The following is a 27,892-nucleotide window of genomic DNA, read 5'->3' as shown; positions in this document are numbered from 1 at the left end:
AATTAAAAGTAGATGGCTGTTTTTGAGTACTGTCATCATTTATGGAATATTCCAAAGAGTTAGTCTAAATTTTAGACGATGACCAGTCTATCTGACGACACACTGATTTAGGTATAAAACCAGAGATAGTTCCCTGAATTCGACTCATACCTGGTCTACCGTCAAATGAGATGCATCTGAGAGTCGTGTTACAGGTTTAGACCGCGATTCTTCTCGGCTGACCACTTGCTGTGATTAGATTACAAACGAACTCACATTTCTACCTGCGTTGTGATGTCCATTGTTTTAGCAAACTGCTGCCCTCTACTGTAAGGAAACCGTAACTTCAGTGTTCAATACGGGGGCTCTTCACAATTACTCCTCCAGAAACCATCCATACACAATAAATAACTAGTTATGGATGCTCTAAGTGCTCAAATAAGTGTAATCAGACATTTGAAACAATGACATTTGTTTAGAAAATTTTATTTTTTTGCAGAGTTTTAGGATCTTTGTTATTTTTTTGTTTGTTTTTAACAATTCAAGACACTTTGGGTAGACTCACTGAAATGACATTAACAATGTCTCATTACAAGTATACAACAAGTATGACTAACAGCAACAACATTAGTGTCACATCTCACAAATTCAGATATAACATTATTAAACAAACAATATAAGCCTAATTAAAGAACCATAAGTGCTTGTAAACAAAACCCAGTGAATGTATAGCACTGGATATGAAACTGTCAGTAGTATCTTTTCATTCAACTGGAGTCCCACTGACATGTCATTGACGATCTCATACGGTCAGCTGAGCTTTCTTATGGGATTCACTCTTTGAGAAGATGGACAATATGAATTTTGCACTCTGATTAGGATTGAAAGTGGATGGTACAATGAGATACTCTCCTGGTTCCAGCTTGAAGAATTTCATCATATGTCTTGTAATGAGGAAGTTTCCACCATCTGCCACAGGGCGTTTGCCATAGAAGAACTTGTCTGGGAGCTTCTTGTCTTTCATCTAAAGGGGATTCAAATAAACTTGTATTTAAGCAACCAGTTTATTTTGTGAAAAGAACGTCATTTATGCATTTTCAAATAAAAAGAGCAAGTTATTTGCACTTGCCTCTGGTGGTATCTGTAAAATAGAACAGCACACCATTAATAAGTGGAAACCAAAATGACTGGATTGTGTGACTTTCCCATTATTCCAGTAGCGTTATTTTGTTAATTTACTGACCGCAAAAACAGTGAAGCCGATGGCGTAGTTGGAAACGTCACTTCTGTGTCTCTTCTCTTGGTTCTGTATTAGGGACACCAGAATGTTTTGAGGGCACTGAGCATTAGCAGCACATTCCTTATCAAGCGCCTCAATCCGCACACGAAACTGAGGGTTCTTCCAGAAAGAGTCTACAAGAGATCCATTGAGTCAGACCTTTGTTGTACACATAGTTTAGGCAAAGTTACACTATATACAGATACCCAAAGAGCAACATGGTGTTGGCCCAGATCCAGCACACGTTGAATCCACATGTAGCCTACCGGATTTGGCCTGGATCTGGGCCGACACCATGTTGCCGTCTGGGTAGAGACCCAAAGAGCACCACCATTTCTATTCATGCTAGTTTGCAATTGGATGAAATGCTCACTTGCCACCTTTTCTCAGTATAAATATTACCGTTATTGACACAGCCACCAGCTGTAGTCCCAGCGACCCAGCTGTCATTGTAACATGTGGAAGTCCAGCTGCATTTGGAGGAACTGTCCAGAAAATCAGGACTGAGGCAACAAATATCAATGTCTGCAAAGTACTTGGAGAAGTCCTCCATTGACATCCTGCAGTAAAAGACGGGTTACTGAAAACATTCGATTCATTAATGCAACAAGAGATCATATGAATCTCAGTTAATACCCACCAGAACTCCCCGTCGTTGACCAAAGAGCGACACTTGGCTTGCTGCTCCTGACTCACATTGTTCCACAGCAATGAGCTAGAGTTATGTAAAAGAATAAATTGAAATATTGCACATGCATTCCCGCGGTATGTTATTCCCAGATGACTACCAAAATGAATAGCACCGCTCATCCGGGAACTAGGAGTTCTCTTCACCGGTACAGTACTTGTGCTTAAAGGGATAGCTCACTTTAAAATGAAAATTCTGTCATCCTTTACTCACCCTCAAGTTGTTTTAAACCTATATAAATTTCTCTTCAGCTGAACACAATGGAAGATTTTTTTGAAGAATGTCAGTAACCAAACAGTTAACGGAGCCATTGACTTCCTATTTTTTTTTTTTTCCTTCTCTCCCTACTATGGAAGTCAATGGCTCCCGTTAACTGTTTGGTTACTGACATTCTTCAAAAACTCTTCCCTTGTGTTCAGCTAAAGAAAGAAATTCTTACAGGTTTAAAACAACTTGAGGGTGAGTAAAGGATGACAACTCATTTTAAAGTAAACTAGTCCTTTAACGCCGTCATTGACTGTCTGGCGCCATCTTGTGTTGCCATGGTCTACAACAAGACTTCAAGGGTTACTGTACTTCATAAAGTTTTAAATATTGTTATTACACAAACGCATTGATTCGAATCAGAAGGCCTCCATTAACCCATTAGAGCCATGTGGAGCATGTTATTTGACAGAGCTGCATTTATGGACTTAAAACAGCTACTGCTTGGATTAACGTTAGCCAGGACTATTTAAATACAACTACGATTGTGTATTGGTGTGGAAGAAAAAAAAGTCATCGGGTGAGTAAATCATGGGCTGATTTTCATCTGGGTTAACTAAAGTTAACCCTTTCAACATTAATTTCAACATATGGTAAACAAATCTTCAGTAATAGATAAAGGCTGAAAGCAGTTGGGAACATTTTCCGTCATGGTAGCTTTGCTCAAGAGCAAAATAAAATATAAACAAGACAATATTTTGCATCTAATTTACTTGAGACAAGTAGCAGTGTAATAAGCAGGATAATCTACATCCAGCCAATAAACGTCAGAGTTATGCAAGACCCTTCCGCTTTGTTGGTATTTGGGTGAGTCCTGATCACTGTCACTCTTTATTCTGTGATAACCAGCTGGATGTACATTATCCCTTACTTAACGTTCTTATAATTTCACATACTACCAGTTACAATGAATGTTTATGCTTTCATCCTTTGTTCCAGAAAAAAAAAAAAAAAAAAAAAAAAAAAAAAATCCTAGAAGAGGATTTCACTAAAGACCTGGCTTGTGTTTTTAAAGGGATAGTCTGGAACGAACTCATCCTAAATCTCCTTCAGTGAATGAGGTGGCTGATTCCAGTAATATGAATGACAGCAACAGTTGAAGTAACTCATGCAAATGAAAAACAAACAGCACTTGACAACCTCCAGCAATTTACTCTGTTAATGTTAGCATTTCTTAAAGTAATCGTTCACCCAAAAATTACAATTCAGTCATTAATCACGTCGTTCCAAACCTTTGTGACCCATTTCTAACCCTCAAGACCTCTACGTCAGATCACTATTTGTGTTCCGAAGATGAACAAAAAAGGATGAGTAACGACATTTCATTTTTAGGGTGAACTAAAAAATATTTTATCTACTAGCTAACCTCACGTTTTTATAAATGAAGTCATGAATCATAGCAGTTTAAAAAAAAAAAAAAAAAAAAAAAGGATCTGAGCTATGGTTTCATAGAACTCTTACTTGTCACTCCAGTCACCGATCCACTCGCCTCTTCCCCAAGGGTTCAACACTCTCACCAGCCTTACTGGTTTCTCTTTGCACATTACCTACGAAATATGACGTGACACTTAATTCAACATGCTTGAATAAGTCTTTAGTCAAGTCAACTTTATATAGAACTTGACAGTGAAGATTGTTTCAAAGCAACTTCGGTGTTAAACAGGAGTCGGTTGTACAGTTGTTCTGGAGAAAAGTGAGGTTATCAGCTTATTTAAATTTACCATATAGCGACAATGTGGGCAGTTCAGTAATAGTTGATACAGTTAATTTACTAATTCACTTGGCTACTTAGTTGAAAACTTAGTGTCCCCAACGGAGCAAGCCAAGCCAAAAGGGGACAGTTGCAAGGAACCAAAACTCCATTAGGGCACTTTACAACCTTTGTGTTGGCTGCTTTGTCATTACAGAGTAAATACAGAATACACCATTTGGCATTTCACCAGGTACTTTGTGAAGTCACCAATTTACCTCAAGACTGAAGTGTTGTATGAAGTTACATAAAGTAAAAAACATCAAGAAACACTTGCAGAAAAAATAGAAAGTGGAATGAGTGCAAACTGAACAAAGGACATACCAAAGGTTAGAGATCATATGGGGCTGAATACAGCTGAAGGCAATTAGTAGATAAATACTGATGTACACATTTACAACAGCAGTTACACAAGAACAAAGCAAGCATGTTATAGTTCATGGGTTCCCAATCCTGTCAATGCAGATTATTCAATGGAAACAGTGTTGCTCCTATTGTGAACAGATTCAAAAGAGTTGCTAGACAACTAGAGTTACATGATTTGTTATTTTAGAGAACCAGAAGGAACCCTGGTAAGTTTACATCTTGGAACAGAACTTATCTTGCCTTCCAATAAGAGATTAAGTCACTTATGGGCAATGTGCAATGTGTATGAATTTGTACAATTTGTCTATACTTTAGTGATGGGTAGGTTTTAGAAGCAGGGTCATTCCCACCTCAAAATACGCATGCACAACCTCCAAAATGAGGTGTCTAACGCTGTCCTAGACAAAAGTTGACCATGGCGATACCTGTAGTTGTGGCGTGTAAACGGTGGACCTACATTATAGAGGTTCAAAAACAGCTGTTGTCGTGGTTTAACAACCAAAGATAGCCTGCAATAATTCTGACAGTTGCTGCATCCTTCAATGATTGCATTTAAAGGCCAACTGTCACAGTGGAGCAAAGAAGGCGGTCTCAATTTGATTCATAGGCAGCTTCCATAAGAGTCATTCATTTCCAGAAAAATAAATATGTACAGATGGATCCTTTACAAGCTTTCTACCTCAACCTTTGATTCTGTGCAGACTTACCTTGAAAACCCCCGTCACGCTATATGCATGGCCTTGAACAATGCCATTGGGTAATACTGTGTTTTCAGATGTTCTCTGGTGGTATGAAAGACATTGTATTAATAATGCTGCCAGGTGAAATGTATCTGGTAGAAAGACTATTTGATGTATAATTGAGGTTCTTCATTGTTCCCTACATCTTAAATTCTAAAAATCCGCACTATAGTAAGTAACATTTGTATTCAGTAGAACCCTTTAATGCAAAATACTTCTTACTGCTTAGGTCACTGCTTGCTTACCCCCTGAAAGGTTCCACAGCCCATCAGAGCCTTTGCTTTGGCTGCACGGTCCATCAGGCTCCACAAATCAATAGAAGCTTTTGCAGGCTCAGAGCACACATGGATGCCACCAGTGAAGTCCAACAGAGCCTCAGATATAAGACCAGCATGCAAATCAGCATAGGAGCCGCACACCCTGCAAAAGTCATTCTACATTTTAAGGATGTACAGTGGACCAACATGCGTTTAATGATTGATTCTGTAGGATTACTCAAATTGTCACAATGATAATAGTCTATTTTAGTCATCACCAGTGTCAAATAATTCCATCTGTAAGGCAACTTCAAAAGTCAGGATGCAAAACACAAAGAGGGCCATAATCTCTTGTAATTATGCTTGAAAAATATTTGGTAGCACTTTTATACAGTTCTGCTCTGCATGTACATACCATGTACTTATTGAACCTACTACCTCTAAACCGAACCTTAACTCATGCAGTTACCTTATATTACCAGCACTCTTGGGCAAGTACACAATAAGGACATACTGTAAATTAAAGTGCAACCTAATATTGTGTTCCATAAACAAACATACTTTTAAACTATGAAAGAAGAATCATTTTAAGAATAAACTTACTTGGCATAAGCTTTTTCCAGCAAGGCAGGCCAAAACTCATTAGATGTTTTTGAATGAACAAAAATGAGCTTGCCATTGATCGTTGGCAGTTTGTCATCAATGACAACGTCAATCCATTTCCCAAACCTCCAGAACTATATGAATTAAGCAGAAATCAGAAGGCTTAATGACTGATCATTTTGTGTTTTGTATAAAATTGTTATGAACAAGACCAAAGAACTCACTTTAAAGTGAAAAATCCCTGCATAGTCTCCACCAAATGACTGGTCAGCTGGCATGACCTGGTTCATAACATCCTCCCGAAAGGTTAACGCTCCAACAGCAGCAAGAAACCAGCAGTCTCCTAATGTAAAAGCACAAACATTAGCCAAATCAATCTTTCATTGAGTTTCCAGAATGTATTCTGGTGTATATAGAGTGATGCTAACAACTGCATAGGTACAGTATCGTTCAAAAGGCAATGCCTACTGGAGTATGTGAATAAACACAGAAATAAACATACCTAAATAAGATCCTTGGGCATAGTCAAACCTGGAAACCCCCATTACAGTGAGTTGAGGGTTTGCCACTATTTTCTAAAGAGAAAAATTGATTACATTTATACATGCACTAAAAATTGAAAAATGTCTTGCCAAAAGTGTAAATAAGAATGTTGGGAAATACTAAAGATAAACCTGTTCTTATAAGCCTTAAGAAACATTTTGCAGCAACTGATGACAGATTATTTTTAACAAGTTATTATAGATAAAGTCAAACAATAAAGTCTAAACTCCTGAAAGTTTCTGAAGGACTGAAGATGGAAAGTCAAAGCAGGTAACTTACTGATGGACTCAACCACTTGATAGGACCCATATCCAAGCCAAGTTTTCTCTTTGCGTCAATGGAGCTGCTGTCTGAAGGGAACTTATCATCAACATACATCTCTTTTTTTAAGATGCAGTTCTTCTTCAACTCCTGGTAGTCCTGATCCAAGAATTTCAAAGGGACGTCAAGAGTGCCCTTTTTGTCTTTTGCTGCGTCTTCATTCTTGGGTATTTTGTTCACAGGAGGGGGAGGCATTTTCAGTTGTGAGAGTCTTTTTAGGAGAAAAAAGTAGTAAAGAAAAACAGATAAGTGTCACTTCTGGCATCTGTTACTGGCGAGATGACAGCACTATGCCATACTATGATTTGCTTTTAAAGACCCAAGAAATAAGACTTGTTAGGCTACCGACCTAAAACATTACGGTAGTAGTAGATAAATACGTTTTAAAGAAGGGAAGAACAAAAAAAAAATAACTACACAACTGTTTACTGATAATTATAGTTGTTCGTTGGACATCAAATCCTCATATGAGAATGATTTGTGAAGGATCACGTGACACTGAACCATGGCTGCGGTTCTGAAACTGAAATTGCAGGGCTGCAGAATTCCTCACCTGTTGAAGTTAAGTCCACCATAATATTTTGCCTTAAAGTAAGACGTAAATAAAGGCTGAACGCAGTTTAAACGTCAAGTGTCTTTAAGAATGTTGCTAAGGTTATTTTAATAAGGAATTCATAAAGAAACTACATATACACAGGGGCGGTTACGGGGTGTTTGAAGCTTGGTCAGGCCTGTTGCGCAAGTTTACACGCTTTAGCTGATTTCTCTCAGAACTGGCACAAAGACCATGTACACACTCCAGCTGAACTAAGTTGTCACTGTAGGCCTACCTAGTAATATGGGGAAAATAAAGAGCCCAAATATGCCTATAATAAATGGACATGACTAGAAATGAAGCAGCTTAGCATAAACCAAAAACAGCGAGACGCGAACGCAACAGCAAAAATAAAAAAATAAATCTTCAAACACGTTAACATAAAAAATTAGTGGAAATTAACAATGGAACAGAATTTTTTTAAACAAAGCGAACAAATATACAAAGCCTACATGTATAACGCACTTGCCCTAGACCTAGGCCTACTTGTTACCTATCTTACAATATGATGCAGTGCAACAACTCACTAGCCAAAAGATGAAGCCAAAAGAAAGCAGCTAGAAAGTCGTCCCTGGTCCCCTCTCGTTCTTTACTGGTTATATGCCTCCGAGCTCAGGACTCGAAGACTCGAGACCGGTGGGCCTCACAGGTGACGCTCATTATCAATCACAAACACACACACCTGGCTCTCCCGTCCCGTCAACCTCCCCACATAATATATAAATAAGTATGATGTTAAATTATTTTACAAGTATACTTGCAGTGTATAAAACAACAAAACTAGTAGTTTACTGAGAATATACTTCAAGTGTACTTTCAAAAAAAAATTGTATAACTAAAATCTACATGGTTTAATGTAAACAATTATCCTACAACACTACATGTTTGGTAGCCTATCATTTGAAATGTCTCTGGTACAAATGTGTCTCATTTCCACAGAAGGCCTAAACAAAAACGGTAAGGTTTTAAGAGTTTTTTTTTTGTTTGTTTGTTTGTTTTTTTTTTTTTTTTTGCTTTCTAGGGCGGATATGGCATTTAATCTTTCATGCATATATAATAACTTTTTTAATTCTCACAATTAATTTTAAGTACTAATATAAAAATGTTTATGGTTATTTCCACAGATGCATTGATGAGTGTCAGTGATGCAGTGAATTAGTTGTGAGGATGATCACATCCAAATAGCCCTGAAATGTGGATGCAGAAAAACAATGGGAGGATCCATAAGTCTCTGACCACAACTTCAAAATCACAACTCAACCTGCAGCCACTTACATTTTATATAGGAACACAATGCGTTGATGCACAATGTCTCTGACCGGATGTTACCTGTTTTGAAGTTTTTTTTTACAAAGACAATTCCAAAAGTTGGGACACTGTACAAATTGTGAATAAAAAAGGAATGCAATAATTTACAAATCTCATACATTTATATTTTATTCACAATAGAATAGCATATCAAATGTTGAAAGTGAGATATTTTGAAATCTCATGCCAAATATTGTCTCATCTTGGATTTCATTTTATTTTTTATTTTTTTTTATTTAACCTTTATTTTACCAGGAAAGTCCCATTGAGTTACAATAACTCTTCTCCCAGGGAGTCCTGGCCAAGGCTAGCGGCAAAAAGTTTCCAGAAAAAAATAAAATAAACAAAAAAGACAAGACATAAATTACACAATACACAATACATAATGCACAATACATCACTGATCTCATGCATTACACAACAAGTCATTATACTTAACCTTTAAGGAACACAAACATACAAGTGTTGTTAAGAGGCTCCTAATTAAAACAAGTGACTGTGGATGCTCTCGGATCTGGGTCATTTGCATTTTCCCGGATTATTCTCCCAAATTCTGCTACTATGCTGTTTCCTGATACCGGTGGCTTTACATCGATCCACATGACTTCGTCTGACTTTTTTGCTGTGGCTCTGCACAAGCACGAACTTAGTTGGACAGAAATACGGCAGTTCCAGTCCATCTCCTGCAGGCGTGACCGCGGAATCAGCAATGCACGCACGACAAGATCGGCAGGCTTTTGGATTATTCTACTTCTGTTCCTATCAGGTAACATCCATCCTAACCCAGGTCCAGAATTGACTGACCTTTTGAGCCCTAATGATTTGAAAGATAGCAGTGGCTTGCGTTTTATTCATGTCAACGTACGCAGCATGATTAATAAAATCGACGCTATTCGTCTGTGGGCTAAATTGACAGAAAGTGACATAATTGTCTTGACAGAGACGTGGCTCAAACCATCGATCACGAACAATATGATTCACATCGAAGGGTATAATCTCTTTAGGACGGATCGTGTGGGTAAAGGAGGTGGAGTAGCCATATATGCCAAGGCGTCGTTGGAATGTTGTTGCTTTGAAACAATAACAAAGCCAAAATTCTTTGAACTATGTGCCATCAAAGTAAATCTCACAAATGGCACTTATTTGACTGTGGTAGGATGCTACCGCCCACCTTCAGCTGCAGCTGGAGCTACTGCCCTGCTGTCTGACTTTTTGTATAAGCTGCCCAACGAGTATATTGTCCTAGGAGACCTGAACTGGGACTGGCTATCGACTTCATCACCGTTAAGAGATCTATGTGATGAGCTACATTTGACGCAACTAATACAGTCACCTACACGCCTAAATCCTAAACGAATGGACAAATCTACTTTAATCGACGTCATTCTGACTAATGCTTCACATAAATATTCGGCTACAGGAGTTTTCTGTAATGATGTCAGTGATCATTGTATGATTGTCTGTGTAAGAAATTGCAAATTGACTAAAATAAGGCCACGGTTTATTTTTAAACGAAATTATAAATGTTTTAATGAACAAGCCTTCCTTCATGAAATTTATCAAAGTGATTTAAACTTGGTTTGTGAGATGGATGATGTGGAGTTGGCCTGGAACTATTTTAAAAAGACCTTTTTGGCTATAGTTGACAAACACGCCCCTATTAGAAGATATAGAGTGAGGGGCAGAGATAATCCTTGGTTTAACGAATATATTGCAACTGCTATTAGAGAACGGAATGAGGCATGGATAAAAGCAAAACAAAATAACAATGATAAATGTTGGTTAAATTATAGGGTATTAAGAAACAGATGCACAAGACTAATAAAAAGTGCAAAAAGTGAACATTATCTGAATTTAATAAATGAAAACCTTAATGACCCCAAAAAATTTTGGAAAGCAATTAAATCATCTTCAGGTGATGTGCCACCACCCATTATACCTGAAGTTATAAAAGCAAGCCATGGTGAAGTAAGGGGTAAACAAAATATAGTAGATACTTTCAATGAGTACTTTATTAATGCTGGAAAAGCTATTCAGTCAACACTCACAGCTAATTCCACAGATAGTGTAACCTCTATCACAAATGTGTCTTGTGCAAGTTTAAATAATTTTAATTTTATTCCTATATCGGTCTCAGAACTACGAGAGGCACTGTTAGGCTTGGACTGTAAAAAGTCTGCTGGCCCAGACCAAATTGAGCCATATTTCCTCAAAATTGCTGCAAACTTGATTGCTGATCCTATCTCCTCACTTTTTAATCTTAGTTTATATAGTGGTTCTATCCCCAAATCATGGAAATCTGCAATTGTCTTCCCACTATTAAAAAGTGGAGACCCATCAGTCTTAGACAATTATCGGCCAATCTCTAGATTATCTGTCTTGGCAAAGCTTTTTGAATCTCTTATAAATAAACAACTAAAACATTTTTTAGCTGAGAACTGTATTTTAAGTCCCACCCAGTCTGGCTTTCGGCAAGGGCATAGTACGATTACGACTGTCACCTCTGTCACAACTAATATATTGTTAATGCTTTGGATGATAAAAAGTCTTGTGCTGCTTTATTTATTGACTTATCTAAAGCATTTGACACTGTTGACCATCATATTCTGCTGCAAAGATTGCATAATATAGGTTTTAGTAACACTGTGCTAAATTGGTTTTTAAATTACCTGAGTGGTCGAACTCAGTGTGTGGCATTAGATAACTCTACCTCATCATTGCTAGAAGTAAAAATGGGTGTACCCCAAGGATCAGTTTTGGGTCCTATTTTATTTTCTATTTATATAAATAATTTAGGTGTGAATCTAAATCAAGCAAAGGCTCATTTGTATGCAGATGATACTATTTTGTACACCACTGCTTTGTCACTGAAGGAAGCAATTTATAATTTACAGTCTGCTTTTAGTGAGGTACAAAAAGTGTTGGTAGGATTAAAGTTGGTACTAAATGCAAAAAAAACTAAATTAATGGTGTTTTCACGTTCACATTCTATTATCGATTTCACTATCTTAACACAAAGTGGTACTCCAATAGAGAGAGTAACTTCCTACAAATACCTAGGTATTTGGTTGGATGATAAATTATCTTTTGCGGTCCATATTGAGAGCCTTTTAACAAAACTCAGACCAAAATTAGGTTTTTATTTTAGATTAAAGAAGTGCTTTCCTTACTCCGCAAGGAAAAGGTTGGTGCAGAGCACATTTTTATCAGTTTTAGATTATGGTGACCTAATTTATATGCACTCTACCTCATTTTTATTAAAAAAACTAGATGTTTTATACCACTCAGCCTTACGTTTCATTACAGGTGCTGCAGCTAGGACTCACCACTGCATTCTGTATGAAACTGCATTCTTCATGAGCTACACATTAGAAAAATGTTGAGACAGGTAGCAATAAGAGGCCGGAAAAGTTGAATGTACATGTAAGGAACAGCTGGAAGACCAATTTGCAACTTGTTAGGCCAATTGGCAACATGATTGGGTATAAAAAGAGCCTCTCAGAATGGAAATGTCTCTCGTCAAGATGGTCAGAGTTTTCCAATTCCCCCAATGCTGCGGCGAAAAATAGTGGAGCAATATCAGAAAGGAGTTTCTCAGAGAAACATTGCAAGTTATCATCATCTACAGTGCATAATATCATCCAAAGATTCAGAGAATCTGGAACAATCTCTGTGCATAAGGGTCAAGGCCAGAAAACCATACTGGATGCCCGTGATCTTCTGGCCCTTAGACGGCACTGCATCACATACAGGAATGATACTGTAAAGGAAATCACAAAATGGGCTCACGAATATTTCCAGAAAATATTGTCGGTGAACAAAATCCATCGTGCCATTCGCAGTTGCCGGCTAAAATACTATAGGTAAAAAAAAAAAGCCATATCTAAACATGATCCAGAAGCGCAGGCGTTTTCTCTGGGCCAAGGCTAAGTTGAGCAACTAGAAGCCTGTATTAGTCAGGCATTTGAGTTTTTTTTTTTTTTTTTTTAGATGTTTTGCATTCATCATTGCATTCTGTTGAATCTTTCCAATGTGGCCAGATGTTAGCTGTCAGCAGTGTTGGGAAGGTTCCTTTGGAAATGTAATACATTAAAGATTACAAGTTACCCTTTTTAAAATGTAATAAGTAAAATGTAACTTTCCAATTACAATCACTCGCCATGGTGGCAACTCTCAGATGGGTTGCAGCTTACGGGTCTCAGACGGGTTGTAGATGTGAATTGATGTAATTGGCAAGTGTGCACTGCAAATTTAAACAAGAACCAATCAGAATAGTATCGCTTTACTAAATATATAAATGCCTCATTCATTATTCAAGATATCCTCTTTTTCTTTTTTTTTTACAGAAAACAGATCATTGTAATCATTAATATCTTCACAATTAACTAATTATTTTTTTTAATTCAGTAACTGATTAGTTACAATTATTTTGTAATTAAATTAGGTAATCTAATTACATCTAACTAGTTACTCCCTAACACTGGCTGTCAGTAATTTCTTATAAATCCATCTAATGTGAGCTCTGTAGATTCCCCGTAAATTTTAAGGAATTAAGTCATATGATTTGAAGGAATTAGTCATTTCAAGTTCGCATATTAATTCCATCTTGGTTTATTACTTATGAAAATGAAATGGTGAAATTATATCTACTTGAAGGTCGGCAGAAGGCGTCGCTAGCTTCCTGAAAATATCATCTTCCAACGTTAACAATGACGATGGAAGGGACAATATGAGACCATCTGATCGACGTTTGACATTTTAGCCTTGTTCCCAATTAAAACCATCGAGCGAGCAGCGAGCGTTCCTTCGGTGCAGCTGCAAGAATCATTGCCTTTTTACAACTGGTCCCTTCATTCGTTTTCCCTGATTAGATATCTATCCGATTGTGAAATGATCGGGAGTATGCCTAAATGCCTTCCGAAATTCTTCGAGAAGGATTTAAATCTGATCACTCAAACAAACGAATTCAGAAGGGCAGGCGGTCTGTGACAAAAAATGCAGCTGGTTGTTCAAACCACATATGTACATATACTCTTGGCAAATTGTTAAAAAATAAACGTGTGAGTCAGATATGATGAAGCTACTGCAATAGCCTACGCGTCACAGCAAATGAGTAAAGCAAGCCGAAAGTGAAACTATAAATTTAAGTATTTATTAAACAAATGCTTTAGCAGCGTGTAAACAAACACCATATAATGCTAAAAATCCACCCACTGTTTTCAACATAAAACATTATTTTCAAACATTACACTGTACACTTGCTATCCACTATTGCTTTTCTTTGTGAATGCACAATATGGACGTATTTGACCATTGCACTTGCATCTTTTACAGCGTTCTATAAAGACAGCACTCAAGTTAAAAGTTGTTTAACTTAGGTGGGGGGGGGGGGGGGCAGCAGATCATTTGCATTTAAAGATACAAACAAAAACAGCATCTTTTTGTTTCTACCCAAAAAGAAGCATTTAGAGTATAGTATAATAAATAATCAGTTTTTTTATTTGGCTGTAAATTATATTCAACCCGCCAAGGTGGCTAGTGGCAGATGAAACCTACCCGCATTTGGCGGGTTGGCGGGTGTTAATGTCAAGCCATGAATACTGTACCTGCTCATAGTAGATACAATCAGCCATCAGAATATAAATGACACTTCCTCCCATTTAAAAAGGAAAATATTTCATAAGTTTCACTAGTCATTCTCATGAAATGTAACCTTTCATTATAAGGACAAAAACACATTAAAATTGTATTAATTGTTGTGTTCCTCCATAGAAACCAATAATAAAGGTTTGAAACAACAAACCAATAATAAAGGTTTGAAACAACAAACCAATAATAAAGGTTTGTACTATGGTCATGTGATCATCATGTGGTAGAGTTTATTGTCATTTATTTTGGTGTAAAACTTTTATTTAGTGATCCTTGAATTTAATTAATAAATAGGTTTCATAGCTAAGGATGGAAACACACCCCTCCCTGTAGGATGAAATGTGGTACAAACCATTTCAGTTCCTTAGGGTTAGGTACTGAAACCCTAACCCGTATGGATGAGATGCTGATTTTTCTCAATGTTCAGCTTAAGGACTGCAGGTCTTCTAGATCTGTCACTATGACATTTGCCTTATGGGTGCAGATTGACATTACTCAGGGTGAAATCCAGTCAATATTTTGCACTATTACACAATATTTTGTGTAATATTTATTATAAAAAAAATTACCAGCACATCTGGAAAATAGCCCTGGGATATTGTGCTTTGCGAGCCCATGTCCGAGTCTGATCCCAAATTGCAATGAACCAACAAATAAAGGATTCCCCAGCCTGTGACAGCATGCTAAGGTATGTTATGTAAGACATGTACACAATCAAAACGATATAAAAAACGTTTTACACACAAGTGTTGCACCATTCCTGTCGGATCGAATATAGAAGGCACAGCATTGTGTTTTAATCTCAATAGTCTGCAAATCCAGTATTGACCTAGCTGTGTTTTATTTACAAATCCGCAGGTACCCGCAAGTCATCCAAAAATACTTTTAATGATATTCGGGTCGTGGTCGGTCGGGTCGTTTGAAAGATGATGCAGAACAAATTGCCCGATTTCCCAACACGCTGAACTGAGCAATTCTACCTTTTTAATTGGCTATGCATTTTTTTAACCCATATAGCCTAGCTCAGTGACGTCCAACACAATCGCATGGCAGCCTAATGCCTATCAATAGTACGTGTGCAATCATGTGGAATGTGCCTACGCCGGAATGAGTTTTAGCGTGCATATGCTATACGCAGTTTTTCCGTGTGCAGATGATAAGCACTTTATGGCATCTATAATGACTCTCTTAGGTAAGAGGCCCATGCGTATAATACGGCATAAAGTGCGTATCGTGCACGAGATAAACCATGCATAAAACTCATTTTGGTGTGTACAATCCAGGGCGGGATTTTTGTTGGGAAAGTCGGGGGAGACAATTAGACAGGATAAACACATGCCTTTTAATTGTTAAGAAAACAAAACAAAAATGAATAAAATCAAGCCTTTATTACACAACACTAGGCAAGATAATACAAAATTCAGAAAAAAAGCAGTTTGCGACATTGCGCTCTTAAAAGGTGGGGTAAGAGTTACTTTGAAACAGTTTCAGAAAAAGGAGGGCCAACTTGTAGCCAATCAGCAAGTAAGGGGTGTGTCTATGGTGAGCAAAGAGGCCCAGGTTTGACTAACAAAACGCTTCAGCTTTAAAACTCAATATTTGTATATTACCATTTCAAAGGCTCAAAGGAAAGTTTGGGTCTCAATTAATCAGCCCTTTAATATACAGTGGAAAAATTGTGTTAAGTTTTTTAAATAGCGTATAGACGATAACCAGTCTCCCTCTAGCGACACACTTTAGGCATAAAACCATAGACTGTAAAAAAATATGGACGTAGCGTCCGTGACGTCACCCATAGGATTCTGATAAGCCGTTCTGAAGCTTAAAGTATGGTCGAGCTGGGCAGTGCCATCTTGTGAGCGAGTCAACGCGTGTCACTCCCGGATAACAGAAAATGGGCAAAAAGGCAGGATGTGCGCGGAGCTGAGGTGACGCAATGACTATAGACGGCGGATAAATGGCTATCCACTTGTAACCACGCCCTTAATTATGCAGAACCTTAAGGCTTTATATAACGTAAACGAATGAGTTATAAAAAAATTCACCCCCCTCAGAGTTGTCATGAAGATCAAAATTAGCCTTATAAGCCAAAACCACAATTTGTACCAGGCTGTAAACATGTTTTTTTCTGCTTTAAAGTTGAGAATTTTAACATGGGGCTCAATGAGATTCTGCTCCCTTCTGGAGCCTGTCCCTAGCGGCCAGTTGAGGAATTGCAGTTTACATTACTTCCGTATTGGCTTCAAGAGAGATCGCGGGAGGTTGCCGCTTGCATAAAACCAGAAACGAGCCCTTGAAATCAACTCATTGGTCAACCGTCAAATAAGATTCATTTGAGACGGGTTACAGGTGTAGACCACGATACTTCTCGGCTGACCACTTGATACATTACCTGCGTTGTGATGGCCATCGTTTTATTTTAGTAAACTGCTGCCCTCTAGTGTAAGGAAACCATAACTGCAGTGTTCACTTCAGGGGCTCTTCACAATTACGCCTACAGAAACCATCCAAACAATACAAGAACTAGTTATGGATTTGGAGCAATTTAGCTTAAAAGGATCATAGCAAATATTAAAAATGTATTCAGACATTTGAAGCAATACATGAAAAAGCTTTATTTTTTTTATAGTGTTTCAGGATTCTCTTTTTTTTTAAAGTCAAAACATTTTGGGTAGACTCACTGAAATGACATTAACAACGGCACATTACTGACTCAAACACATTACAAGTATACAACAATAAGTGACTAACAGCAACATTGTCACAGGCATCTCACAAATTCCGATATAACATTAAACAAACAATATAGGCCTAATTAAAGAACCATAAGTGCTTGTAAACAAAACCCAGTGAATGTATAGCACTGGATATGAAACTGTCAGTAGTATCTTTTCATTCAACTGGAGTCCCACTCATGTCATTGACAACCTCATACGGTCATCTGAGCTTTCTTATGGGATTCACTCTTTGAGAAGATGGACAATATGAATTTTGCACTCTCATTAGGATTGAAAGTGGATGGTACAATGAGATACTCTCCTGGTTCCAGCTTGAAGAATTTCATCATATGTCTTGTAATGAGAAAGTTTCCACCATCTGCCACAGGGGGTTTGCCGTTGAAGAACTTGTCTGGGAGCTTCTTGTCTTTCATCTAAAGGAGAAATATAGACTTGTATTCAAGCAACCCGTTTATTTTGTAAATGGCACTTAATTTATGCCTTTTCAAAGCAACAAAAAAAAATTCAGCTTTATATTCATTACTTGCCTCTGGTGGTATCTGTAAAATAGAATAGCACACCATTAATTAATAAGTGGTCATTTTGGTTTCTGCATTGTGATGTTTCCTGTGATTCCAGTAGCGTTATTTTGTTAATTTACTGACCGCAAAAACAGTGAAGCCGATGGCGTAGTTAGAAACGTCACTTCTGTGTCTCTTCTCTTGGTTCTGTATTAGGGACACCAGAATGTTTTGAGTGCACTGAGCATTAGCAGCACATTCCTTATCAAGCGCCTCAATCCGCACACGAAACTGAGGGTTCTTCCAGAAAGAGTCTACAAGAGATCCATTGAGTCAGACCTTTGTTGTACACATAGTTTAGGCAAAGACACACTATATACAGATACCCAAAGAGCAACATGGTGTTGGCCCAGCTCTAGCACACGTTGAATCCACATGTAGCCTACCGGATTTGGCCTGGATCTGGGCTGACACCATGTTGCCGTCTGGGTAGAGACCCAAAAAGCACCACCATTTCTATTCAGGCTAGTTTGCAATTGGATGAAATGCTCACTTGCCACCTTTTCTCAGTATAAATATTACCGTTATTGACACAGCCACCAGCAGTAGTCCCAGCGACCCAGCGGTCATTGTAACATGTGGAAGTCCAGCTGCATTTGGAGGAACTGTCCAGAAAATCAGGACTGAGGCAGCAAATATCAATGTCTGCAAAGTACTTGGAGAAGTCCTCCATTGACATCCTGCAGTAAAAGACGGGTTACTGAAAACATTTGATTCATTAATGCAACAAGATATCATATGAATCTACAGTTAATACCCACCAGAACTCCCCGTCGTTGACCAAAGAGCGACACTTGGCTTGCTGCTCCTGACTCACATTGTTCCACAGCAATGAGCTAGAGTTATGCAAAAGAATAAATTGAAATATTGCATGTGCTTGCCATGAAACTGATAGCAGTAAAGAGAAAAGATATATCTTTTGAATGTATATGCTTCTGTTGTCATTAACCATTTCTCTAAATGGGTAAAGCTGATTTTAAATTGTATAGAATCAAATAGGACACCAAAAAGTATAGCACTAAAGTTAGCAAAAAGCACCTCAGGGTACAACTAGATATGAGTCAGTTTAAAGTAAGTTTTATAATGGTTTAACACTTTTACATAGTCACAATGAATTTATGCTTTTGTACTTTGATTTTAAAAAGGAAGACAAACCCCCTCAAGACCTTTGCTCATCGTCAGAACACAAATTAAGACATTTCTGATGAAAGCCAAGATCTCAGACCCCTCCATAGACAGCCCTTTAAATAACACTTTCAAGGTCCATTAAGGTAAAAACATTGTTAAAATAGTCCATATGACGCCATTGGTTCAACCTTAAAGTTTATGAAGCAACGCAAATACTTTGTGCAAAAACAAAACTTGTCACCAATTTAGTCTTGGTCAGTCCCCTGCACTGCTGACGTAGTAAACAATGCAGCACTTCCAGGGTCTATGTCAGATCACTATTTGTGTTCCGAAGAGGAACAAGAGTCACAAGGACGAGTAATGACATTTCATTTTTGGGTGAACTTAATTTTGTCTAATACACTACATTTATAGGGACAATAGCTTTTAAAAGAGCTCTTATTTTACTAATAACTTAAAGCTTCAAACCGCATCAAGTTTAATAAATAAAAGTCATGAATCAGGGGTATGACAGATTGATCAGTGACAAAGCTTGATCAGTTGTGTGATCAGCGAGCTATAGTTTTATATAACTCTTACTTGTCACTCCAGTCGCCGGTCCACTCGCCTCTTCCCCAAGGGTTCAACACTCTCACCAGCCTTACTGGTTTCTCTTTGCACAGTACCTACGAAATGACATGACACTTAATTCAACATGCTTGAATAAGTCTTTAGTCAAGTCAACTTTAGAACTTGACAGTGGAGATCGTTTCAAAGCAGCTTCAGTGTTAAACAGGAAAATATTGCAACAAATTGAGCCGGCTGTTGAGTCGTTCTGGAGAAAAGTGATGTTACCAGCTTATTTTGTCATAGCAACAATGTGGGCAGTTCAGTAATAGTTGATACGGTTAATTTTAGTAATTTGCTTGATTTGGATACATGGTTAAACTTGATTGAAATGGTGTCCCCAACTGAGCAAGCCAAGCCAAAAGGGGGATAGTGGCAAGGAACCAAAACTCCATCAGGGCACTTTACAACCTGTGTGTTGGCTGCTTTTTTCTGTCATCACCACAGAGTAAATACAGAATACACCATTGGTTATTTCACAATGTCCCTGGTGAAATTCCAATTTACCTCAAGACTGAAGTATTGTATGATGTTACATAAAGTACAAATAATCAAGAAACTCTTGGAGATCTTACGGGGCTCATCATACAGCTGAAGGTAATTAGTAAATACTGATGTACACATTTACGACACAAGAACAAAAGCACGTTATAGTTCATGGATGCCCAATCCTGTTAAGGCAGATTATTCAATGGAAACATTGTGAATCTGTTCACCATAGGAGCATCAAAGTTGCTAGACAACTACATTTCTTATGTTGCTTTCTCAGAGCCAACTCATGAATTTGTACGATTTCTCTACGCTGCAGTGACAAGGGTTTAGGGGCAGCGTTAGGCCATTTGTAAAGAATCATGAACTGAACAACTTGTAAAGCTCCATATCAATTAACCACCTCATAAAATACACAACCTCCACAATGATGCTGTCCCAGACAAACAATATCTGTGGTTGTGGCGCTTAAAATGGTAGCCCAACATTGTAGAGCGAGGTTCAAAAACAGCTGTTGTCGTGGTTTAACAACCAAAGATAGCCTGCAATAATTCTGACAGTTGCTTCATCCTTCAAAGGTTGTATTCAAAGGCCAACTGTCACAGTGGACCAACAAAGGTGGTCTCAATTTGATTCATATGCAGCTTCCAAATGAGTCATTCGTTTCCCATAAAATAAATAACCTTTCCTACCTCAGAATGCATTTTGCGCCAGTGATGAGAGAATTTGCTGAATTACATTTTAACACATGTACTGAGGTTCAACTTAAATCTCATGATCTCAATTAGGGATGTCAGATTTTTCACACCATGGTTATTGTGGCCAAGATAATTCACTATCGATATATCACTATTTAAGGAAACTGTTGGGTAAAAATAAAATTGCTAATTTTCCCTCCAAACAAGGTCTTTAATCCATCATTGTGCCAGCGCCAACGAAGTCAAACAAAGTGCACCTAGAATGGGCCAGAAAAAAAATTAAGCATTTTAAGTATACAAGGTTTTACAGAGTTTAAAGTAGTAATGTGGTTGCACATTTTTTCTAGATCCATTTTAATTGTGTAATAGCCTAGGTTTAAATTGCTACTTACAGGCTGTAGTATAGTTTCTTTTAATTAAAAAATTATATATATATTATTTTATATATATATAAAAAATAAAAAAAAATAAATAAAAAAAAGTGTCTATTTACATTAGATGTGCTACACTGCCCGGCAACTCAGTCTGGAAACCTGTACATTTCTACTGCTCGTTACACTTTTGCAGGAACCAATCAGACTGGCTTATCCACCTGGCCGGCTATTGGCGGGTTAAAGGCCCTAATGGCCCCCTAAACCCTCACAGGCTTCCTCTGAGTCCGCACCGTCACGACGTACTGCCTTTTAAACTGCCGGGAAGAAGTCCGCTGTGTAGCTCGCATCAGTGCGGGCTTGATAGAAGTTTGTATCGAGGGCGCAAAACGGCCACCGAGGGGCTCGAGCACCCTTCTGAGACCCAAAATGACAAATGGGACACCGGACACAGGCGCACGCAGCGGCCATTTCAAGTCCACAAGACCGAAAGTGCACATGAAGTGTGCCATTTGGGACAGGGACATACATGACAGATAGAGGCCTCTTGTGGTCTGATTGGTTGAATGACTGTCCAATTGCATACAGAGTTATTCAAATAATTTAAAAGTCTACTGCATGAGGTGGGATCAATTGACATTGAGCTTGGTCTGGTGATAGCCAGACAAGCAACACGCACCACTGCACATGAGTAAAGTTAGTGCTAAAGCCAACACACAATCGGACAGTGAAACTAAAAGTAGCCTATAGTCGCAGATGCTCAAAAAAAACATTTCAAAGGTGCACTATGCAACTTTCCGTCCACTGGAAGTCGCCAGTTTATTCAAAACAAATGCGTAGTTTGATGATGCAAAGTTTGAGCGCAGCATCTTGGGACATGTGGTCTTCACCTTACAGCCGGTGAAAAAAAAAGGACTCGGGCAGAAATCACATTCATGCGGTTAACGTTACTGTAGTGTAAAGCAGAGCAATACAAAGTGTTGTGGAGCTGAGCACAGCTGCTGGAGAGATTGTTAAACAAATACCCGCCTCGAACACCAGGACTTTAATTATGATGGGACAGTCGGAGCGCCTGCACAGATCCGCTCTTCCGGTTATGATTATGAGGTAATGGCGCTCTGTCTATCATATTAGATACTTTTAAGTGTGTTTGAAAATGTTATGAAGTTACTCCGTGGGTTCACTTGTTCACGCCGCTAAGAGTAAAGCGCTCCTGCCAGGTAAAACCCAAAACTGAGGGTAGCGCTGATATGACGCAATTGACAGGCGCTGAAACATCCTGGTCCTTAGTTTAAAAAAAAAAAAAAGCAATTTTTTCACAATTTACAAATAGTTGGAAACATTTGGGATATTGTAGGTACTCAAAATACTACATAGCGCACCTTTAAAGCTAATGAGACTAAATCTTACCAGTGCTTAGCTAGCCCTCTAGTGCGGGCTTTGATCTTGAAATGAGCTAAGATGCAGCATGAATCTTTTGCGAGCTCCATTAAATGTGCATCTAGCGCAGGAATTGAGGATCAGATTTATATTCATTTTGCAGTGTGGTGTAAGGCAAGACCAGCTGCATGGCTCTTATTTTTTGTTTAGTAGGAAGGCAACCAGGTAACTTTCTAAATATTTTTTTTACAGTGTAGGCAAGACAAGTGTTTGATTAACTTAGTCTCAAAATCGACATGTGGTTAACTCGACATGCGGTCTGCCACTGAATGCTTTGTCACTTAAATTGCTTAACATTTCTTAATTAACCAAGAAACTAAACTACTTTGACATGAAAAACAAACTGATCTGTTTATGGCTGCAACAGTCTTTAATAGGGAAAGAGAAAAAACATTGGCTCCAGTCGGACTCAGGACACATCATGGTATCATAAGAGTCCTAGCCACTTTAAATCTTGTGGTTAACCCCATACCCTAAATTAACAACATTGTGCTTTGAGTACCACAGTTATTGTCAACTTTATAATATAATAAACTGCGACACCTAATTTTTTTTTTTTTTTTTAAACAGACACATCTTACCAAGATGTAATTATATATGGTCCATCATCCAGCCATTCATCCATGTGAATGAAAGACGATGCTGAACCTTACTTGCTAAACTTGCTATAAAAACCCTGGGTGGTTTTGAAAGCTTTGTAATCTGAAGGCACTGATCTGACATTTGCGTCGGTGCAGACTTACCTTGAAAACCCCCGTCACGCTATATGCATGGCCTTGAACAATGCCATTGGGTAATACTGTGTTTTCAGATGTTCTCTGGTGGTATGAAAGAGACGTTGTATTAATAATGCTGCCAGGTGAAATGTATCTGGTAGAAAGACTGTTTGATGTATAATTGAGGTTCTACATTGTTCCCTAATATCTTAAATTCTAAAAATCTTCACTATAGTAAGTAACATTTGTATTCAATTGAACACTTTAATGCAAATTACAGCTTTAAATGGACATGGTGATGCAATCGCTCACTGTACTGAAAGGACAAGCCTGAGGTCACTGCTTACCCCCTGAAAGGTGCCACAGCCCATCAGAGCCTTTGCTTTGGCTGCACGGTCCATCAGGCTCCACAAATCAATAGAAGCTTTTGCAGGCTCAGAGCACACATGGATGCCACCAGTGAAGTCCAACAGAGCCTCAGATATAAGACCAGCATGCAAATCAGCATAGGAGCCGCACACCCTGCAAAAGTCATTCTACAGTTTAAGGAGGTATTACAGTGGACCAACACGCGTTTAATGATTGATTCTGTAGGATTACTCAAATTGTCACAATGATAATAGTCTATTTTAGTCATCACCAGTGTCAAATAGTTCCATCTTTAAGGCAACTTCAAAAGTCAGGATACAAAATTACAATAGATTATGGCCCTCTTGGTCTCATATTTGGTAACGTTTTATTATACAGTTCTGTTCCGCACATACCTACTACCTCCAAACCTAACCTTAATCCTTAATTAAATTGTTAAGCCTCTTCTGAAAAAGAGAAATCTAGATAACTCCATACTGAGCAACTACAGACCAATCTCAAATCTCCCCTTCATAGGCAAAATCATCGAAAAAGTTGTTTTCAATCAACTAAACAAATTCTTAAACTCAAACGGATTCTTTGACAATTTTCAATCTGGTTTCCGACCGCATCACAGCACAGAGACAGCGCTCGTAAAGATTATAAATGATATTCGCTTAAATACTGATACAGGCAAAACATCAATTCTGGTTCTACTCGATCTCAGTGCTGCATTCGACACTGTTGACCACACCATACTTCTAGACAGGCTGGAAAACTGGGTCGGGCTTTCTGGGATGGTCCTCAGATGGTTCAGATCATACTTAGAAGGGAGAGGTTATTATGTGAGTATAGGAGACCATAAGTCTGAGTGGACGTCCATGACATGCGGAGTCCCACAAGGGTCAATTCTAGCACCTCTCCTGTTTAACCTGTATATGCTGCCACTGAGCCAAATAATGAAAAAGAACAATATTGCTTACCACAGCTATGCTGACGACACCCAGCTCTACTTAGCACTGTCACCTAATGACTACAGCCCCATTGACTCCCTGTGCAAATGCATTGATGAAGTTAACGACTGGATGTGCCAAAACTATCTTCAGTTAAACAAAGACAAAACTGAAATCATTACATTTGGAAACAAAGATGAAATTCTCAAGGTGAACGCATATCTTGAGGCTAAAGGTCTGATAACAAAAAATCAAGTCAGGAATCTTGGTGTAATTTTGGAGTCAGACCTGAGTTTCAGTAGTCATGTCAAAGCAATAACTAAATCAGCATACTATCATCTGAAAAATATTGCAAGGATTAGATGTTTTGTCTCCAGGCAAGACTTAGAGAAACTGGTTCACGCTTTCATCACCAGTAGGGTGGACTATTGTAATGGCCTTCTCACTAGCCTTCCCAAAAAGACCATTAGACAGCTGCAGCTCATACAGAATGCTGCTGCCAGGATTCTGAGCAGAACCAGAAAATATGACCATATCACACCAGTCCTCAGGTCTTTACACTGGCTTCCAGTTACATTTAGAATCGACTTTAAAGTACTATTACTTGTTTATAAATGACTCAATGACCTAGGACCTCAATACATCGCAGATATGCTGATTAAATACAAACCCAACAGATCACTCAGATCAGCAGGATCAAGTCAGTTAGAAATACCAAGAGTTCACTCAAAGCAAGGAGAGTCTGCTTTTAGCTATTACGCCAGCCGTAGTTGGAACCGGCTTCCTGAACAGATCAGATGTGCTCCAACAGTAGCCACATTCAAATCCAGACTCAAAACACATCTGTTCAGCTGTGCATTTACTGAATGAGCTCTGAGCACTGTATGTCCGACTGATTGCACCTTATCTATGCATCATTTTTTAAATTTTTTTTTTTTTTTTTTATAACTGTTTTAGTTTCATCATTTTATTACTTTAATTCTCTTTACATTGTTTTCTTTTTCTTATGCATTTTTTAGCCCTATTTTAATTCCTTTCTATGTAAAGCACTTTGAATTGCCATTGTGTATGAAATGTGCTATATAAATAAACTTGCCTTGCCTAATCCATGCAGCTACCGTGCATTACAAACTGTCTTGGTACATTGTAAGGACACATACTGTAAAATAAAGTGTAACCTAACATTGTTACATAAAGAAACAGGCTTTTAAACTATGAACGAATCGTTTTAAGAATAAACTTACTTGGCATAAGCTTTTTCCAGCAAGGCAGGCCAAAACTCATTAGATGTTTTTGAATGAACAAAAATGAGCTTGCCATTGATCGTTGGCAGTTTGTCATCAATGACAACGTCAATCCAGTTCCCAAACCTCCAGAACTAAATGAATTAAGCAGAAAGTTTAATGACCGATCATTTTATGTTTTGTATAAAATTGTTATGAACAAGACCAAAGAACTCACTTTAAAGTGAAAAATCCCTGCATAGTCTCCACCAAATGACTGGTCAGCCGGCATGACCTGGTTCATAACATCCCCCCGAAAGGTTAACGCTCCAACAGCAGCAAGAAACCAGCAGTCTCCTAATGTAGACGCACAAACATTAGCTAAATCAATCTTTCATTGAGTTAACAGTGATGCTAACAACTGCATAGGTACAGTATCATTCAAAAGGCAACGCCTACTGGAGTATGTGAATAAACACAGAAATAAACATACCTAAATAAGATCCTTGGGCATAGTCAAACCTGGAAACCCCCATTACAGTGAGTTGAGGGTTTGCCACTATTTTCTAAAGAGAGAAATTGATTACATTTATACATGCACTAAAAATTGAAAAGTGTCTTGCCAAAAGTGTAAATAAGAATGTTGGGAAATACTAAAGATAAACCTGTTCTTATAAGCCTTAAGAAACATTTTGCAGCAACTGATGACATTATTTTTAACAAGTTATAGATAAAGTAATAAAAAATTATGTCTAAACTCTGAACTCCTGAAAGTTTCTGAAGGACTGAAGATGGAAAGTCAAAGCAGGGAACTTACTGATGGACTCAACCACTTGATAGGACCCATATCCAAGCCAAGTTTTCTCTTTGCGTCAATGGAGCTGCTGTCTGAAGGGAACTTATCATCAACATACATCTCTTTTTTTAAGATGCAGTTCTTCTTCAACTCCTGGTAGTCCTGATCCAAGAACTTCAAAGGGACGTCAAGAGTGCCCTTTTTGTCTTTTGCTGCGTCTTCATTCTTGGGTATTTTGTTCACAGGAGGGGGAGGCATTTTCAGTTGTGAGTCTTTAGGAGAAAAAAAAAGTAGTAAAGAAAAACAGATAAGTGTCACTTCTGACATCTGTTACTGGCGAGATGACAGCACTATGCCATACTATGATTTGCTTTTAAAGACCCAAGAGTTAAGACTTGTTAGACCCATTTGGAGGGAAAGCTTGTCCCTTTGAAAGGCATCTCGATAGCCATTCAGAGCCTTACAATATAATTGATGGTTCTCTCAAGTTTATTTTTTAACTGCAGTAACGTAGATTCCTTTACATTAAATACAAATACACCACTGTTTACGGATTGATTGGGCCAGACTCAGTTATTTACCGTGGCTAAACTGTAGACGCAAATCGATCAGAGGTAGCTAGGCTACTAATCTGCATTTTGCCACACTCGCTATACTCCCTGACCATGTACACACTCCAGCTAAACTAAGTTGCCACTGTAGGCTATTAATATGAGGAAAATAACAAGCCCAAGTATTACAAGTGGACATGGAAATGCTAGAAAATTGCGCTTGAAGCAGCTTTACGAGCAAACAGCCATGAACACAGCAGCAGGGAATGTTCTCAGAACATTGGCTAACGTTCTCTGAAAGTTCTCCCAAAAACCACTTGCAGTAACATTATTAAAATGTTGGGCCAACGTTATTGGCTATTGAGAAACGTTCTAAAAACATTAGCTATAAAACGTTACTTTCATTGTTAGTGGAAAGTTTTAAAATGTTACTACATTAAAAAAAAAAAAAACGTATTAGTCATATTTCCTCAAGCTTTAGAAACATAATTTGTATATCCAGAGACAACTTAATGACACTTAAGTGCCATTTTCGTGTATACATTTATTTTTTTACAAGCAGAAGAAAAAAAAAATCTACTAAGGTCTTATCTTACGTCATACAGTTTAGTAAAGAAGGCCATGATTCAGGGCAACAACTCACTGTGATAATGAAGCTGGAATGGCGTCCTCAATGATCTTTCACTGGCGTCGATCGTCCTTTTATGCCTCCGAGAGTCCGAGGACTCGAGACCGGTGTGCCTCACAGGTGACACTCATTCTCAATCACACACCGGTCTCGCTCGCTCCTCCTAGTTAAATGACCAGCACCTGTAGGCCTAGTTACAATTATTTTGTAATTAAATTAGGTACTAATGCTGCCTTCACGTGCTATCGGAAGTTTCCTACTTCCCACTTCAGAAGTGGCGATTATGAGCTTGTCGGAAAGAATAG

The 27,892-nt window shown here is 38.2% G+C and overlaps 2 protein-coding genes across 4 annotated transcripts; both read right to left on the bottom strand.

Moving 5' to 3' along the window:
- Positions 1–478: 478 nt before the first annotated feature.
- On the bottom strand, positions 479–27,747 carry LOC137090554 (calpain-1 catalytic subunit-like). 3 transcript variants are annotated; one of them, XM_067454517.1, is made up of 13 exons: positions 27,603–27,747; positions 6,749–7,001; positions 6,429–6,501; positions 6,151–6,269; positions 5,927–6,060; positions 5,312–5,486; positions 5,034–5,108; positions 3,672–3,757; positions 1,899–1,973; positions 1,661–1,818; positions 1,223–1,392; positions 1,109–1,120; positions 479–1,003 (listed from the first exon to the last, which is right to left on the bottom strand). In XM_067454517.1, exons 2-13 carry the CDS (start codon positions 6,983–6,985, stop codon positions 782–784), a joined length of 1,536 nt encoding a protein of 511 aa, XP_067310618.1. In that variant the 5' UTR covers positions 6,986–7,001; positions 27,603–27,747; the 3' UTR covers positions 479–781. The 3 variants fall into 3 exon arrangements, with proteins under 3 accessions (XP_067310618.1, XP_067310617.1, XP_067310619.1); XM_067454516.1 differs by lacking the exon at positions 27,603–27,747 and adding an exon at positions 7,913–8,050; XM_067454518.1 differs by lacking the exon at positions 27,603–27,747 and adding an exon at positions 7,913–8,050 and having other exon boundaries at positions 6,151–6,266.
- On the bottom strand, positions 16,950–26,673 carry LOC137090553 (calpain-1 catalytic subunit-like). The gene is made up of 12 exons (XM_067454515.1): positions 26,430–26,673; positions 26,106–26,178; positions 25,851–25,969; positions 25,634–25,767; positions 23,436–23,610; positions 23,116–23,190; positions 19,348–19,433; positions 18,402–18,476; positions 18,163–18,320; positions 17,725–17,894; positions 17,608–17,619; positions 16,950–17,493 (listed from the first exon to the last, which is right to left on the bottom strand). The coding sequence occupies exons 1-12, from the start codon at positions 26,664–26,666 to the stop codon at positions 17,272–17,274; spliced, it is 1,536 nt and encodes a 511-aa protein (XP_067310616.1). The 5' UTR covers positions 26,667–26,673; the 3' UTR covers positions 16,950–17,271.
- Positions 27,748–27,892: the final 145 nt, after the last annotated feature.

The sequence above is a fragment of the Pseudorasbora parva genome, chromosome 10, assembly GCF_024679245.1.
Source record: "Pseudorasbora parva isolate DD20220531a chromosome 10, ASM2467924v1, whole genome shotgun sequence".
In the NCBI taxonomy this organism is placed as follows: domain Eukaryota; kingdom Metazoa; phylum Chordata; class Actinopteri; order Cypriniformes; family Gobionidae; genus Pseudorasbora; species Pseudorasbora parva.
The sequence above is the reverse complement of the archived record's forward strand: the minus strand, read 5'-3'. Positions and strand labels throughout refer to the sequence as shown.